The sequence below is a fragment of the Trichosurus vulpecula genome, chromosome 4 (assembly GCF_011100635.1).
Source record: "Trichosurus vulpecula isolate mTriVul1 chromosome 4, mTriVul1.pri, whole genome shotgun sequence".
Taxonomy (NCBI): Eukaryota; Metazoa; Chordata; class Mammalia; order Diprotodontia; family Phalangeridae; genus Trichosurus; species Trichosurus vulpecula.
In genome coordinates this window covers 116,153,774-116,169,587 of record NC_050576.1, presented here as the reverse complement: position 1 = coordinate 116,169,587, position 15,814 = coordinate 116,153,774, and the positions used below count along the sequence as shown (strand labels likewise).

The 15,814-nt window shown below is 39.5% G+C and overlaps 1 protein-coding gene across 2 annotated transcripts in view; it reads right to left on the bottom strand.

Annotated features, from left to right (window-relative positions):
• Positions 1-1,217: 1,217 nt before the first annotated feature.
• The window catches only part of VASH2 (vasohibin 2), a 54,992-nt gene continuing 40,395 nt past the window's right edge, over positions 1,218-15,814 (bottom strand). For both annotated transcript variants that reach the window (XM_036755933.1, XM_036755934.1), the window contains exon 8: positions 1,218-4,815. In XM_036755933.1, the coding sequence (XP_036611828.1) occupies positions 4,743-4,815 (73 nt within the window). In that variant the 3' untranslated portion in view covers positions 1,218-4,742. The remainder of the gene's footprint in view (positions 4,816-15,814) is intronic.

Below are 15,814 nucleotides of genomic sequence, written 5' to 3'. Positions count from 1 at the left end.
ATTAACTGCATTTCTAGGGTTTTCTACATTTCTTTTGTGCTGTCAACTTCAGAGCACTACTGAGATACTCCATTTTATGCAAGTTAAATACAGTAAGTATTAAATCAGAATGACATGAGAATCTCATTTTAGTGTTGGGAAAAAATGGTGACTCATCACTGATTGTGGTTGTATATGAATGAACTAACAAGGACCTCTTAATAGATTTCTTGCTGTTTTGCTATCAAATTAAGCATAACTCAAACTGTGATTATACAGTTTTCAATGTTCTTTAAAATAATGTGGCTTTAAGGCATTTTTTCATATAATACTTTGCTTTGGCAGATTGAAGATATATTGCACTTAATTTTGGTATCCTCACTGCAGAATGAACTAACTCTTATTTTTGGACTCAAGCCAAAGGCTCTCAATAACATTCTCATTAATTATTGGAACTTGAGTAGGAAGAACTAATTATCCACTTTTCTTGATTGTCCTGACTCTTGGTCAAGTGGACATTTCAGCTCCTAGAAATTGGGCCTCATCTCCACCAGCTAATGGCAGCAAAACCTGATAATACTGAAACAGAATCCTACTAGATTGTTTTTGGTTCTATATGCTTCATTAAGAAGAAGGGGCTATGAGGGCAGCTAGGTGGCGCAGTGAGTAGAGCACCGGCCCTGGAGTCAGGAGGACCTGAGTTCAAATGCAGCCTCAGACACTTGACACTAGCTGTGTGACCTTGGGCAAGCTACTTAACCCCAATTGCCCTGCCTTCCCCCCTCCAAAAAAAAAAAAAAAGAGACTATGAAATACAATGTACACTTTTTAAGTGAAAAGCAAAGTCATGGCTTGAAGAAAATGTTCAGGCATTACCTTTGGGTATCAGGATATTGTACATGACAATTAAAAATTAACAATAGTCTTCGTTCTTAATGATTGACTGTCCCACTAAGACAACTTAGATAGCCTGTTAAACTATATTGTACCCCAAACTGAAAGGTTAGTGATTTTCTAGGAGTCTGCGGACACCATAATTGTACTCTTAATACCTGTTTGGTGGTGGCACCAATAGAGAAAGTACGGACTTTGTGAATGTAGTAGGCCATCCAGCCTTCCCATGACTCCATTATTCTCTTGCCCTCTCAGGTTTTAAGATCTAATATGCTGCCAAGTAATAGGGGAGCTATTCGAATATTTAGTCGGAAAGATAACTTGTATGTAAAGAGGAGGTGGGGTGGATAAAAGTACACCATAAAGAAGTTTGAGAATTTATAGGATATTTGAAGTTCACATGAAGCTTAAAGGATAGTGAATTACGCTCTGTATTAGACAAAAACAAATCACGCCAGTTCACATTTTTATAAGAACTAAACCCCTGAACTTTCAAGACATTTTTATTAAAGTTCCATGCTGTGTAGAAACATACAAGTGATAATAAAAGCAAAACCTGAAACATGCACCTGTCTGGTATTCCCTAAAATACCATTGTACAGGTTTTCATATACCTAGAAAAATATTCACTGAAACAATCACAGTTTTTCATAAGTATTAAAAAAATGCATTTTCCAGAACAAAGTCCAAGAGAATAAACAAGATTCTGATTGTACTTAAAAAAAATAATACAAGTTTTCACATGGCTATACAGCTTATAAAACGTCAGGTGTAAGAAGACTGAATTAAATTTTAAAAGCTTTATTTACCAGTATTAATAACATTTTTAAGAAATAATTGACTTAGAAAAAGTGAAATACACATAATTATAGAATAATAGAAAATACTAAATATCACTTATTGAAATCAAGTGCACTCAAAACAGCACAAACCATATTTAAAATCAGGGTTTCTGATACACATTTAAACTTTACATGTATTTCCATGATACAGTTTGATAAATTTCTCTCTGGATTAATAATTGATTTTGTTTACAAGATTACAAAGTCTTGAGAAAAAAATTTGCCATACTTGAGGCTGTTGGCAATTAAATAAAACTTGATCAGTTTGAGGTAAAACAACATTTTTCTTACCCATTTTAATGTTTTCTTAATGTAAATTAATTTTCATCTTTGATCTTGGAATATCAGTACATACAGGTTTGGTGGTTTAAGCTATCAAGACTTGTGCTTTGTTCAAGCCTCATTCCATAACTCATAAAAAGGAAAACCTGTAGTTCAATCCAACCTATTTTTGGATTCCCTCTTTTAAAAAGAGCAGAATACAATAGAAAATCACAGTGATATACTGATTTAAGATATACTGCTGATTAAAGAACATTTTAAATGTACGTACTACTTACACATTTACATGACTACTTAGCCCTTACTTTGGAGGAGTGAATCTCCAAAGTAAGGAATGAATGTGGAGGACATAATTTATCAGTTGACTAACTAAACAAGTTGGCAGTTTTAAGGATTTCATATCAGTACATTAGAATCAGGATACATTCTTGTTTGTTTTTTCCCCTTCTCTCACAAATGACAGGCTGTGCCACAATTTGGTATTGCTTCATATATATCCCTCCCCGCTTCCTAAGATGAGTTTATACTATAACAGTGTTACAATAAATCTGGTTACAGGCTCAAGAAGAATGGCTTGCAACTTATTCAAAAGCATACTCACCACCCTACAAACCTTCAGATGGTGTTGATGAATGTACAAAAGCAGTTATGCAAATATGGGCACCAGTTCTATAGCACTGTTTATGATCTACTTAATGATCACTACAGGATGTCCTTGAACTCTGGACACAGGAAAATTGACAGCAACGTGGAGTTATTGCATTGAGTTCACGTGAATCTTGCAAAGCGCATCAACCTTTGCATCACAAATGATGGCAATCATATTGAAGGTGTTATTTGTTAATATTCCAATTAAATAAAATGTGGTTGAAAATTTCATTCATTTCCTTTCTTGAAAATATGCATTTTTGCCTATGTGTCCAGACTTTAGGAACACCCTATGTAATCTGAATTTTAAGGGCCAGTAAGGTCATAAACTTCTCTTTTAAAAGGTATAGAAGAGTAACATTTTAAGATATTCAACCTGATAGGTATTTTAGAAGACTGTGTGGTTTTATTTTGCTGGCTCTACTACTTTTTAATAATAGTAAGTTTTCTGATTATCTCATGCTGTGTGATTTAGACCTCCCAATCAATAATTGCCACTAATTCCAATTTGTTGAAAGTAATCTTATTTGTGCATTAATGAATATAAGGAATATATTAATTTCCATCGCATTCACCAAGTTGTAATTAAGGTTTATGTTGATTTAGGACAGACAGGTTCTCATTTTACCTACTTTCTTATTCTTCTGGCCAAATGAAAGAAAGCAGAAGGGGAAAATCCCACTTGCTAAAAAATAAGCTTTGCCTTCCTTTTACAACAGCAAAATCCATCTTTAGCTTTGACCTACTAGTAAAGAAGTACTCTATGTCATTGTGCTGCAAGAACTATAATCTATAGCCAGAAGTTACATGGTAATCTGGATCTTAAGGCCAGAAGTTAATGGATAAAGTTAATGGATAGTACTGAATTTAATGGACAAAGATAGCACTATCAGATGTTTTGCTGTACTGGGACATAAATGCTTAGCAAATTCTTTCATTTTTATCCTCAAAAGTTTTGTTTTAATCATATTCCTAAATTCATTCTACTTGCTGAGTAAATAGATGGAACGGCATTGATGAACAAGGGTGACAAAAGATCATATTGTCATGTCTAGTCTTAATATAAGACATCAGGAAAAAGTCTGTGCATTTAACAGCAGTAAATCCTTTGGAGACAAGGCCTGGCTCAGTATCCATATTAAATAAAACATGAAAAGAAAGGTCAAGTGGTGCTCAAACACATTAATTCATTCTTGGCCTTGGCCCACTAAGAATATATGCCACTGTCAGAGACAATCCTAACAGCACCAACTCTACCTCAGAGAGCTCCCAGACATGGGCTTTTTGCTGGAATCTATAACATTTAAATGTCAGTGACAAAAAATAGAACAATGTGTTGTTTTTTTTTAACCCATTTGTCAGGGAATGCCTTTAAGGAAGAGAGACAGGATAGTCCTGGAGATGGTTTCCAGTGATGCCAGTAGAGTTCCATTGCTTTTGAAGAAAACACATGCATATAATAATACCTTAAATTTCAATATAGGCATGCATGATGAGAGCCTCAGATTACAAGGAAATCCCTACTATATAAATGTTAGGGAAACAACACAAATCAATTACCAGAAAAATTTAAATACCATCAAATTTGCATATCTATCAGGTATTGAGGTAATATAAATGCTTTTAAAAACCATACCCACCTCTGCTTCAGTTATTGCTGAATATTGCTAATACTGATCATGAGTTAACCCTTCTGTGTGTGTGCCAGTACTGTCCAAACACCAAAAAAGGGAGAAGAGACTTCATAAACTTGTCTCTAAGATTACCAGTGTAGCACAGCATTCAGCGCCAGTTAAAGGAAAGAGAGAGAAATTATATGGATCCACCATTGAAGTAGTAGTCCTCTCATTTTGGAGTAAAGGAGATAGTTCAGCCCCAGGTAGGGCTTATCATAATCATAATTATTATTTTTTGTCTTTTCGTGGTTGCCACTTGATAGGTTTTTTTAAAAAGTAAATATCACCCACTTATGCTATTTCTAGGTGACTGCTTAAAAATAAAATTCACAGGATCTTGATAAAGAGTTGCAAATCCTCCCGAAGATGCCATGTGCTGGGTAAAGTGCAGACAGAAGCACCACTGGCCATTATGGCTTAGTTAAATTCGGATCTGATAGCCTACTTCATTCAGAGTACTGAGGTCAGCCACCTTCTTATTTGGGAGTGCTGGCCTAAGAATAAAAGAAGGAAGGGGGAGAAAGGTAGTTAGCTTCTTTGAACAGGGCTTTGTTCTCGAGGCCCTCAGGCACTTATCTATGCCTTCTCCCCATTAGTACTTAGTACCTACCACAAATTTGGGTGACATACTTTTCAGGGTCAAGTTATACATTTTCAAATTTGATAGTCCTTCTTCTCCTAAGACTAGTCACACTAGCTAAAGCATAGCTCTGGCTAAAAGCCTCATAAAGACCTTAATAATAAAATAAATTTTTGTGGAAATTACAGAATGGGCCAAATTTTCCTTAAGAAAATGAACATCACTTTTTGATATCCCTGATGTGGTTTAGGGAAACAACAAAAAGAGAAAAGGGCTGTATGTGTATCAGATGTTGTTATCATTGAAGCATGGTTAATTTTCTAGATTTAGAAATAAAATCAAAGTGCATGTTTTATATGAGATCATGAGGGAAAAATATGGTGCTATGAATTTTTTCTATTGTTTGAAAATCACGTGCCCATTTCCCTCACTGTAACATAAACTCATAAGTAAGAATGAACAAGTAGAGAGATTTAAATGTTGCAGTTTGGAAGAAATAGAATTTGCTTTTCATTGTCCTCTCTGAATGCTCATATACTGAGCAGAATATGATTGGAAGAGTATTTATTTGATGATCTACCACCTCTCTTTCTTAAAAAGATCAATCCCTTCCTACTATGTAGACCAAACCTCAGCATTCCTACAATTGTCCAACTAAAAGATAGTGAGGCCCCTTTCACCCTCTTTCTAATTCTTTGGTAAAAGACATCAAGGCCTAATAAAAAGTTTTCCATGAATGACTGATTCTATTTCAGTGGGTTTTGTACTTTTCCTGAGAGGATGAGATTTCCCAGTCGTAAATGAACCTAGTGCTTTTTTTTTTTCCCACAAATGCTAAAGGAAGCCCAAAATGAAAGTGTGATCTTGTTAAAGAGTTCCTTGATTGATGTCTTTTAAGGCATTCTTTCCTTACAGTGAATGATTTTCTCTGGTATGAACATGGGTGATGTAATTTCATATTGATGGAACTAGAAATAGGTAAACAGCCAGGTCTCACCACTGCCTGAGCCAAAGATCATAGGTTCCTGGACTTCTAGAAGCAGAATCTTAACTGTCCACTGAAAGGTTGGGGAGGAGAAGAGGCAGGGTAACTTGTCAACAATTTGTGTTCTCCTTATCCTTCAAAATAACTAAAAAATTCGCTCCCTTGGAAAATATCTCCAACTTAGCTCCATCCCAGCTGTCTGCTTTTCCATCTTGTTACAATAACTTCTATTTATTGACATGGTACATAGTGTCAGCTTCATGTAAATATCATTAACTACCCTACCTCACAGGTTGTTGGAAAGATCAAATGAGACAGTGAATGTGAAAATGCTTCATAAATTGTAATGTGCCTTTCAGGAGTCACAGATATCTCTTATAGTTCACATTAAAGAAAAAGTGGTCTAGGGACAGTAGTAGTGCATCAACTTCCAATTCTTTTTTCCAGCAGCAGAGATCTGTGAGTATTAACCAAGGTACACCTGTAATGTATCCAGTCCTTAATTAGATATAAATGGCCTTTGTGTTATCTAATGTTTTTAATTATCCAAGCCTCCAACTCCCTTCTGTTAACTTAGATGACAGATAACCATATTTCAAAGCTGTTCATTAACATTGTGAATTGGTGTCAATAGAAAAATAAGCACATTTTGGCAAGTCCTTTATAATTTACTCGAGTAAGGACAATTGACTGTCTTTTAAATTACTCAGATTTGGGGGTCTGGGTATTCCGTTGAGATTACTGCCCTTGATTCTTTTCATTAGTAAGACAACTTGTGACCTCAAACTATACAGAAGCCATGATGTCTCCTCAGCTCATTTTAGCGCATTCTTGGTTTTTTTTTGTCATTTAGCACAAGATTCCCTATAGGCCTCTCAATTTGTTTACTTCTCCTGTTGAACTTTCACATACACTGGGGAGGGGGGAATGGCATATTCATTTATATGGCACCTATACTATGTGCCAGGCACTGTATACTAAGCACTTTTTACAAATATCTCATTTGAACCTCACAACAATCCTGAGGGGTAGGTGCTATTTATCTCCATTTTACAGTTGAGGAAGCTGAAGCAAGCAGAAGTTAAGTGATTTGCCCAGGGCCACAAAGTTAGACAGTGTCTCAGGCCAGATTTGAGCTTGGATCTTACCAACTCCAGGGGCTCTATCCAGTGCCTCACCAGCTGCCACATGGCATATTACCGACCTGGAATGTATTAACTCTGCTTTATCCTGTCTCTGTCAAACTGTAGCCATAGTTTGTCTATTAAACCCTTTAAGTAATGTAGAGACACTTTGCATGGATAAACAGTTCTGAATATGACTTTTCCTCCTGTCAAACCCTGCCCCATACTTGGAATTTGCTGCTCTTTGCATAAATAGTGACCTAGGGACCTGCCATCAATACAGTATGAACTACCAATTGTTTTTCCAGCAGATGCAGTAAATTTGCATAGAACATCCACTCTGTTCTTTCTGTGGCCAGCTGTGCACATCTGTAAGATGATAGGGCCAGTGAGTACGATCTAAGGCCATGGGAGGAAGGGGAGAAATTAAAAACCCCATACCTACAACCCTGGCTTTACTAGTTTCATGCTCTACCAAGCTAAGCTAGCCTGCAGACACAACATCCTTCATGAAGACTTCCAGTTAACTTCACCTGCCTTTGATAGCATCTTTATGTTTTTCCCCTTTAGCATTACATTAATTTGTACTACATGCTGCTTTGTGTTCTGGAGGTCTGTGAGAGAGAGTGCGAGGTGATGTTTGGTAGTAGTCGTGTGCTCATATTCCCACATCTCCTCTGCCCGGGGCTGGCCATAGGCACACTTGTAAAGTACATAGAATTCCTATTTGGAAGCTTCACCTCCACTGTCTAACCTGTCTCAGCCCTTTGTTAATGAAGGCTTTCTGCCACCCTATATCCTTAAGCTGCTTCTCCCCAGCGTAAGGAGAACCAGTTGTCAAGAAGTGGTCTAATAGTCATTTTACAATTCCATATAAATTGATACGGCTTTATGTAGTTGCGTAGCTGTCTCATAGGTAACTTTCTTTGAGTCAAAGAAATGAAATCTAATGGTAAAATTTCAAGCATAAGAAATAATAAAGGAGGCTTAGTTATTTTTCTTGGCAGGGGAGCCTTTTTTGGCACCCCTCAAGTTATGACACAAATGTAGCAGTCTCCCAGGCTTCCTGGTGAGTCTGATGCTGGTTTTACCTCCCATTATGCTAGGAGCTCCCCCAGGGCATGAGTTGTGGTCCCTTTCCTCTTGATCCTTCCCAGGGTTTGCATTATGATGACTACCCACAAAGCATAGTTACTGCCTGGCTGATCATAGTAGTATAGCTTATATTTGGCTACTTGTAATGCTATCTCTGTGGGGGAAGCTACAGTGATATTAGTGATGATTAATCACAAAATTCATTGTTGGGTAATGAAACATTTTTCCTCCTAGCTACTACTGTACCTGTAGTTTCCTTCATGAGGGAGGGAAGTTGGGTTATGACAGATGGCCACTGCAGGTGAGGGTTTGCCTAAATTGAGACAAGTTGCTCTTCAACTTTTGCCATCTAATTTTGCTAGGCCAAACCTGAGAGAGTAAGCTATTATGTGTGAAGGCCTCCTCTAGTTTCTCCCTTAAATATAATTAGAAAGATTACAAATAGATTTATTTTTAAGAATCACAAGTGTTGAGATGATGATTTTAGCTGGGGTTGTACTTAGCCAAGAACCTTTCATTAGATCCAGAGTATTTTTAGGGATTAGTCTGAACACCCTTTTTCCAAACCCCTTCTCCACCCTCACCCTCTAAAAATGGGGAGTGGAATCAGAGATTTCTTATGTCTTGTGTTCATGGGGAAAATAGAAGAAAACTGCCTCTTTTAAACTAGTTTTCTTTTTACTCATTTTATTTGGAGAAGAGGGCGAAGGAGTCTTCATTTTTTCCCTTACTGAAGGACAAGCTGATCATTTTGGGGTATTTGTAGTACTAGATGGATAATTTTCTAGGGAGCCTTAGAAATATGGGTATTTGCAGGGGGAGGGAGGAGGGAAGTAGCTGGCCAAAAGGACAGCAGACAGCATGCAACCATTTCTAAACAAGTTGAACAATACCAACCCTGCCATTCTGCTGTGGTGAAGAGGACATCACAGAGATAAGAGTGAACCTGGATAAAACCGCTGTGATCCGGCCCCTCCTTGGCCAATTCCCCATCTAGCTCAAACCTGCTGCTACTGTTACAATGGGTTGGACTATTCCAGCCCTAAAATTCTTTGATTCTGAAACGTCAGATACAGAGTTTGTCCTAGGCTGAATGGAGACTGAACAGGTATTCTGTTCTCTCTAGAGAGAAAAAGCACACTGATAAATGAAATAATATAAAAAAAACACTTTACAAACCTTGGTAAAATTATTATTATTATACTGTGGGCTAGCTTCAGACTGAGGAGACTTTGGAGAAGAATATGGGCTCTAAGCATCAAAGAAGCTTCAGAACTAGGAAGTTATGTCAGGGACACCTCTGATAACACATTTCCTGATTCTAGGTTGGGGTGGGATGAGACAAGTTGGTAAAGTGGAGATGAAGTGATTTTAGGGTAAGGAGGTGACTATAAGAATTCTAGCTTCCTCGCCCCTACCTCCCACCCCTATTACTCTTCCTCCTTTTTCAGAGCTATGCCTGAGATAATTTTTTCACCCTGTGGTTGCTATCTAATTGGAATGACTCATTTTACTGAAGAGTCTGGGGAAATTTTATGGTCCAATCTTCAGGGAATTGGGGAGAGAGGCCTTTACAGATCCATAAGGTAAGTATCCAACAGGTAACTTTTTAGCTCTTGCTAAACAGATTAAACCAAAAATATCAGCAATAGGAAGCTAGACTATGGTCCCAGCCCTAGCCCCTCTTTTGTTGTTAGGTCCAATGGGAAATTGACAGTGGCTAAATTCTAAATTTAAAGTGTTATATGCTTTTGGGGAAAGGACAGTATAAAAAGCAGCCTCAACTAGGGCAGATGCCTGATGAGGGAGATTTCATTCACACTAGTCACTCTCATTGAAAGCCAACCTCCTTCCCTCACATTCCTTACCCACTATGATTACAAGCACAAAAGGCAGCTAACCAGCTGTTAAGGCCAACAGCTGAAGTTGCTACATAAACAGACAGGCCTTAGCCAGGCCAGGTTTGGCCTCTGTCACATTCCCCATTCTTTGTCTCTCCAGCTTGTCACTAGTTCAGATGGCAGGCTCTGATTAGAGTTATCAGACTGCATGTCAACTTTTATGGCCAGACCCAGTGTTCAACTCACTCCTCTCTTCAACTTGTCACCATGAACCACCTCTATAGCATGGTACTAAATGGCTTGGGCCCTTCAAATACTGTCCTTCTGTCCTCACTCCACCCCTGGACCATTTAACCAGCCAGGGCTTGGCAGAGGATGTGAGCCAGGACAATTCTGAGAATTCTATTTTCCCTTTCTCCTGATCTCCTAATTCTTCAGGTACACAGTTTGGTTTTTGGAATGTAAACAGCAGGGAAGAGTAGCAAAAGTTTCCCCTGGCACTGAGAGTTAATATTGCACTTACAACGATGATGGTATGCTAACTTCTGTCTTCTGTAGGCATGGTCCTTCCATTTGGCTGCACAACAAAGTAGCCAGAGATTAGGGAGTTAAGCTTAAACTAAAGAAACCCTGGTCTGGGGACATTTCTACTTCCTGGGCCCACAAAGGAGGATGGCAGCTTGTGCCCCATCCATGGCAGGGTCCTTCACTAAGGTCAGACTGTGAAAGGCAAGGTCATTCCATTTGACCTTATTGATAAAGCCAAAACAAAATTTCAACAGCCCCCAAGCTCTACCAGACTCAATGTCCAAAGACACTTTTTACAATAACTGGGTTGAAGTTAGAGCTAATAGTGGAATCTATGAACTTTATTATCCCATCTGACTGAATTAAAGCCTTGGGCTCTATTATGGTTGGAGGCTTTACTTTAGCTCAGAGTTCAGTAACCTCTGAGATCTTTAATCACATTTTAGCTGGAGGGGGAGGAAGGGAGTGATTGGCAGCCATAAGGGAGAAAGAGAAGGAAGACAAGAGAAAGTGAAAACAAAATTCCCATAGTTCTGGTGACAATTACCATAAATTGCCCATTGCATCTTAAAAGAAATACTCATTTGCTCATTCTAGAGAGCGTGGCTTGTTTTGGCCAGACGTGGTTAGAGCATCCCCTCTATCCTTTAACTGGAGAGAGAGCTCTAACACTCAGAGCCATGTCACAGGCATCAGTGGCCAAGAAGGGTAGTCCTAAGGAGGAAACATTTGGCACTTTTGAAAAATATGTATTTCTGTAACTCCTCTTTGCCTCCTCTAGGAACTGAAATGATGGGATAGGACTAGATGGATCTCTAAGGTTTCTTCCAGTTCTAAATCTGCGAGCTATAGGGTGAAACTTTCTGTTTGGTGTAGAAAAGGTTAACACTGCAAGGAGGAAAAACTGAAAAGAGTGGAGGGGACAGAAGATACGATGAGAGTGACCTTAGCTTCTGTTTCAACCCGCTAATACTAGCCCAGCAGTTGCTAACAAACCTCCCAGTCATCTGACCTCCTGTGTCAAGAATGGGACGTTGATACCACTTTCCAGAATGAATACTCAGACAACTGTGGAAAGGGCAAAAGATCTGGAGCTGGAAATAGCCCTGGCTGGATGAGGACCTGGAGCCATCTGTACTCTTTACATACCCTTACTGGGAATAGGGCATGTAGCAGATGGGCTCTGTGTCCAGTGAAGTGCCTGTTGTAACTTTTAAGCTTGCCAGCCATGTTTAATTCTCAGTATAGGCTCTGACATTTAAAAATGACCAAATGGTCTATGAATTGCTAAAATAACTAGCAATGAAAAAAGGGCCCAACCCCCTCCAGACCTGAATGGGGCTCAGAAAGTAGTGTGAGCTAACACTGAGTAGGAGTCAGACCTGAGTTTGAGTGCTGGCTTTGTCACTGATGAGACCTTGTATGTTGGACAAGTCACATAAACCTGAGCCCGTTTCCTTATTACTAAAATAGGGCAAATAACGCCTACGCTGCCCACCTCACAGGGTGGTTGTGAAGACCAAAGGAGAGAATGCACATAAGGTGTTCTATTATTTTGTCTCATCAGAAGCAACCGTCCCTGGAGAAAATCCTGCTTGATGAAGGAGCTGAGAAATGACTATTTCCCTGGACGTACTGTAGGAACAAGTCCTCTGTTTTAATTATAGCTCACTCTGTGGCGGTGCTAGAGATGGAGGAGCTGTTGTTGAAGTCATGGGGAAGAGACGCTTGGTTTCTTTTGGAGGATTTATTCCGGCCCCCACCTCTCCAAACCATTCCTGCCACCTTTGTCTCCCTTGTCTGTCTCCCTTGTCCATCCCTCACCTCTTTTTACCACCCTAAAACCCAAAGCAGTATCAGGATTTAACATAAGAGCAATTTTGGAACTGTAATAGACCTTAGAGGTCATCTAGTCCAATCCTTTTACAAATGAGGAAATGGAAGCCCAGAGAGATTAAACCACTTGCCCAAGGTCACACACATAGCTTGGCAGGAATTGGGGAAAGAATTATTTTAGTTCCATTTTTTCTATTGACTTCATGCCCTCATCAGTAAACTTTGGCCGTGAAGCCTTTCCTAATCTTCCCTCTCTCCCCAAACTGTTCATGCTGTCTTCCTCCTCAAATTACCTTGTATCTACTTATTGAGTATATATTATATCCACCCAGGAAAATGTACGCTCTTTGAGGGTAGGAACAGGGCCATAAGGTCATATATAACAGACATCAAGCTGGAAGGTCCTAGAGGCCATCAAATTTGACACCCCACCCCCATTTTATTTCCAATGAGAATCACAGGGGTAGAGTGACTTGCCCAGGTTCCCACAGGCGACAGAGCTGGGATTTGATCCCAGATTCTCTGACTCCAAATCTAAGGTTCTTTTCACTGTACCCAAGTACCCTGATACCTCACCAACTGTTTTTGTATCTACAAAGCTTAGTACAATGCTCTGCTGCATAATAGGTGCCAAACCAGTGTTTGTTGACTTTGATTGAAAACTAAATTTGGCGAGGCAATGGAATTCCAAATTCCTTCAGTGATAGGCAAAAGGTGAGGTTAGGGGTTCCTGTAGCATTGACTCTGCTTTGACCTGTTTCACATTCGCTAAAAGCTTCCTCTTCCAGTAAGGAGTGGGGCTAAACATCACTTTGATTATCCAACTGTGGTCAAGGTCAGCAAATTTTGGGTGGGAAAATTCCCCATCGCCTTCTGTCGCTGGGAAGAGTTTCTGTGAGAGGCAGCACAGTGTAATGGAAGAACACTGGATTTAAAAGTAGGAAAAGGCAGGTTAGAATCTTGCCTCTGGGATTTACTGGGTTTGTGACCATAGGCAAAATACTGAATGCCTCCACTCCTCAGCTTCCTCATCTGTAAAATGGGAATGATAACCCCCCTAGTGTCTGCCTGTCTTGAGAATCAGATAATGAATGGAAAGCAATATCAAATCTTTCTTCTGGTCTCACTTTCCCATCCTTGTACCTAATATTTCTGCCTTTTCTTTGTCCTTCCTCTTGTCCTTAGGACCCAACATTCTTCAGGTAACCAATCTGAACTTGGAATCATAGGTGGGAGGGAGGAAGAACCGGTGTTTCTCCTGCCACCAAAAGTTAAAAATGCACTCACAATGATGCTGGCATGCTAACTTCTGTCTTCAGTAGGCCTAGGCATGGGCCACTTTTGCTGCAGGTTGAAGTAGTTAGAAGTTAGGGAATGGAGTCTGGGCTAAAGATTCTAACAGTGGTCTGAAGAAATTTCTGGATCTAAAAGGAGAATGAAAACTTGGACTCCATCCATCAGCATCTTTAGTAGGAACATGCCAAAGAAACTAGAGTTATTTTTTCCTGTTACTTTACCCTGTCCCCCCTACTCACCCAAATTGGACCTAATGACTTCTATTCCACAGTCAGAACTTGTGATATTATCTGAACTTGTGACTCTTCTATCCACCAAAAAGACCTGGTTTCCTCATTACCCCATAAGCAGGTAGAACTTCTGTCAGACCTAATGGCCTGTTTGTCTCTCATCAGACTATCTGACCACAACTATCCTCCCATTTATATTCTATAACAATTACTAAGCCCCTATTAGATTGCAAACACCCTGAGAAATGTTACCTATCTTGCTATAACCAGTACCTAACCCAGCGCCTTTTTCATATCAGATGATAAGTACTTATTGAGATAAAGTGAAATAAGATGAAAAAATCCTTATCTAAAAGGCAGTTATGACACAGTGGAAATAGTACTAGACTTGCTGTCAGAAAACTGACTTTCAAATCGTGACTGATGTGTATTAGCTCTATTGCGTCTCTGAGCCTTCCTTTCCTTATCTTTAAGAGGCGGATAACATACCTCCTAGGGTGATTGTAAGGATCAGATGAGATCATGTATGTAAATTACTATAGAGATGACCAGTTAGACCAGGGGTGGGGAACCTGCAGCCTGGAGGCCTCATGTGGCCCTCTAGGTCCTCAAAGGCAGCCCTTTGACTGAATCCAAACTTCACAGAACAAATCCCCTTAATAAAAAGATTTGTTCTGTAAAACTTGTACTCGGTCAAAAGGTCGCACCCAAGGACCTAGAGGGTCACATGTGGCCTTGAGGTCACAGGTTCCACATCCTTGAATTAGACTTTACGCTATGGTCTCCTGGTCAGGCCCCAGCATCTAATCAATCCTACCTTTAGATGTAAAGTCCCTTTGAGTTCCAGCTAAATAAACTTGTCCCTGGAGTCAGTCCCCATATTCTTCAATCTATGAATAGGTCTCCTGTGCTAGCTCAAATGCTTAGGCCCAGAACCCTGTTCTAGAAGCCATTACGAAGGAGAGGATGAATGGAACAGGAGTTTGAGGACTAACAAGTTTTTGCTAGATATTGGGGATCCTGTTGAGTTGGTTCAGGCTCCCCTCTGACTGAGGCTGTGGACTGTGTATAAACCTATCAACCTGGCTATTAGCGCAGCCAAAGGGAACTTCGGGAGTTCCTTTCCTTTCTACCGTTTTTTTTTTTCCTTACCAGACCTGTGATTTCATTAACATGGGGAGTTCTTTGAAGTTATCTGATTTACCTAAGGTCACACAGCCTTTCTATGTGATAAAGGGGACTTAAACTCAGGTTTTCCTGATTCCAAGTAGGCTATCTACTACACCATGCTGTCTCTCACCCCTCTACCCTGTCTGATTGAAATCTCTCCAGGAAGCAAAGGACCATTGGCTTAAGTTAGTACAGAGATCACTAGATTTTAACTGTCACCTTAACTCACAAATGCACCTGGATTTAGTTTCCCAAACAACCCAAAGCAGGAGATGGTTAGGGTTAGTAGTGGTTGGAGTGGATGGGATTGGCTCAGAAAGTCATCTTACTTCTTGCCTAAGGGGCCTGAAATGATCCTATTTCCTCAAAAATTCTTCTTTAAAAAGAATAACTTATAAATAAACTATCCTGCTTTCTCATTTCTCTTGCTAAAATGATATCCCCTTTCCTTATTTCTCTGACTTCAAGCAATGAATACCAGCTACTTTTATCAGGAAGGGTATCATCCTTGGAGTTAATACCGGGACCTCTACCATTATGGAGAGACTGAAGTCATTTCTATTTCTTCCTTAGATATTTTCCAAGCACTGAGCCATAAGTCTAGAGGTCTGGGTTGCAAGCCCAGATATTCCACTGGTTTGTTTTGTGATCATGAGCAAGATACTAAATTTCTCTGTGTCAGTTTCCTCATCTATAAAATACCACCCTGCCCAACTGCCTTCCAAGGTCGTTATGAGGCTCTAATGAGATAACAGATGGAAAAGTATAAAATATTATGTCTGTTGTATTATTGTTAGTGACAGTTTTT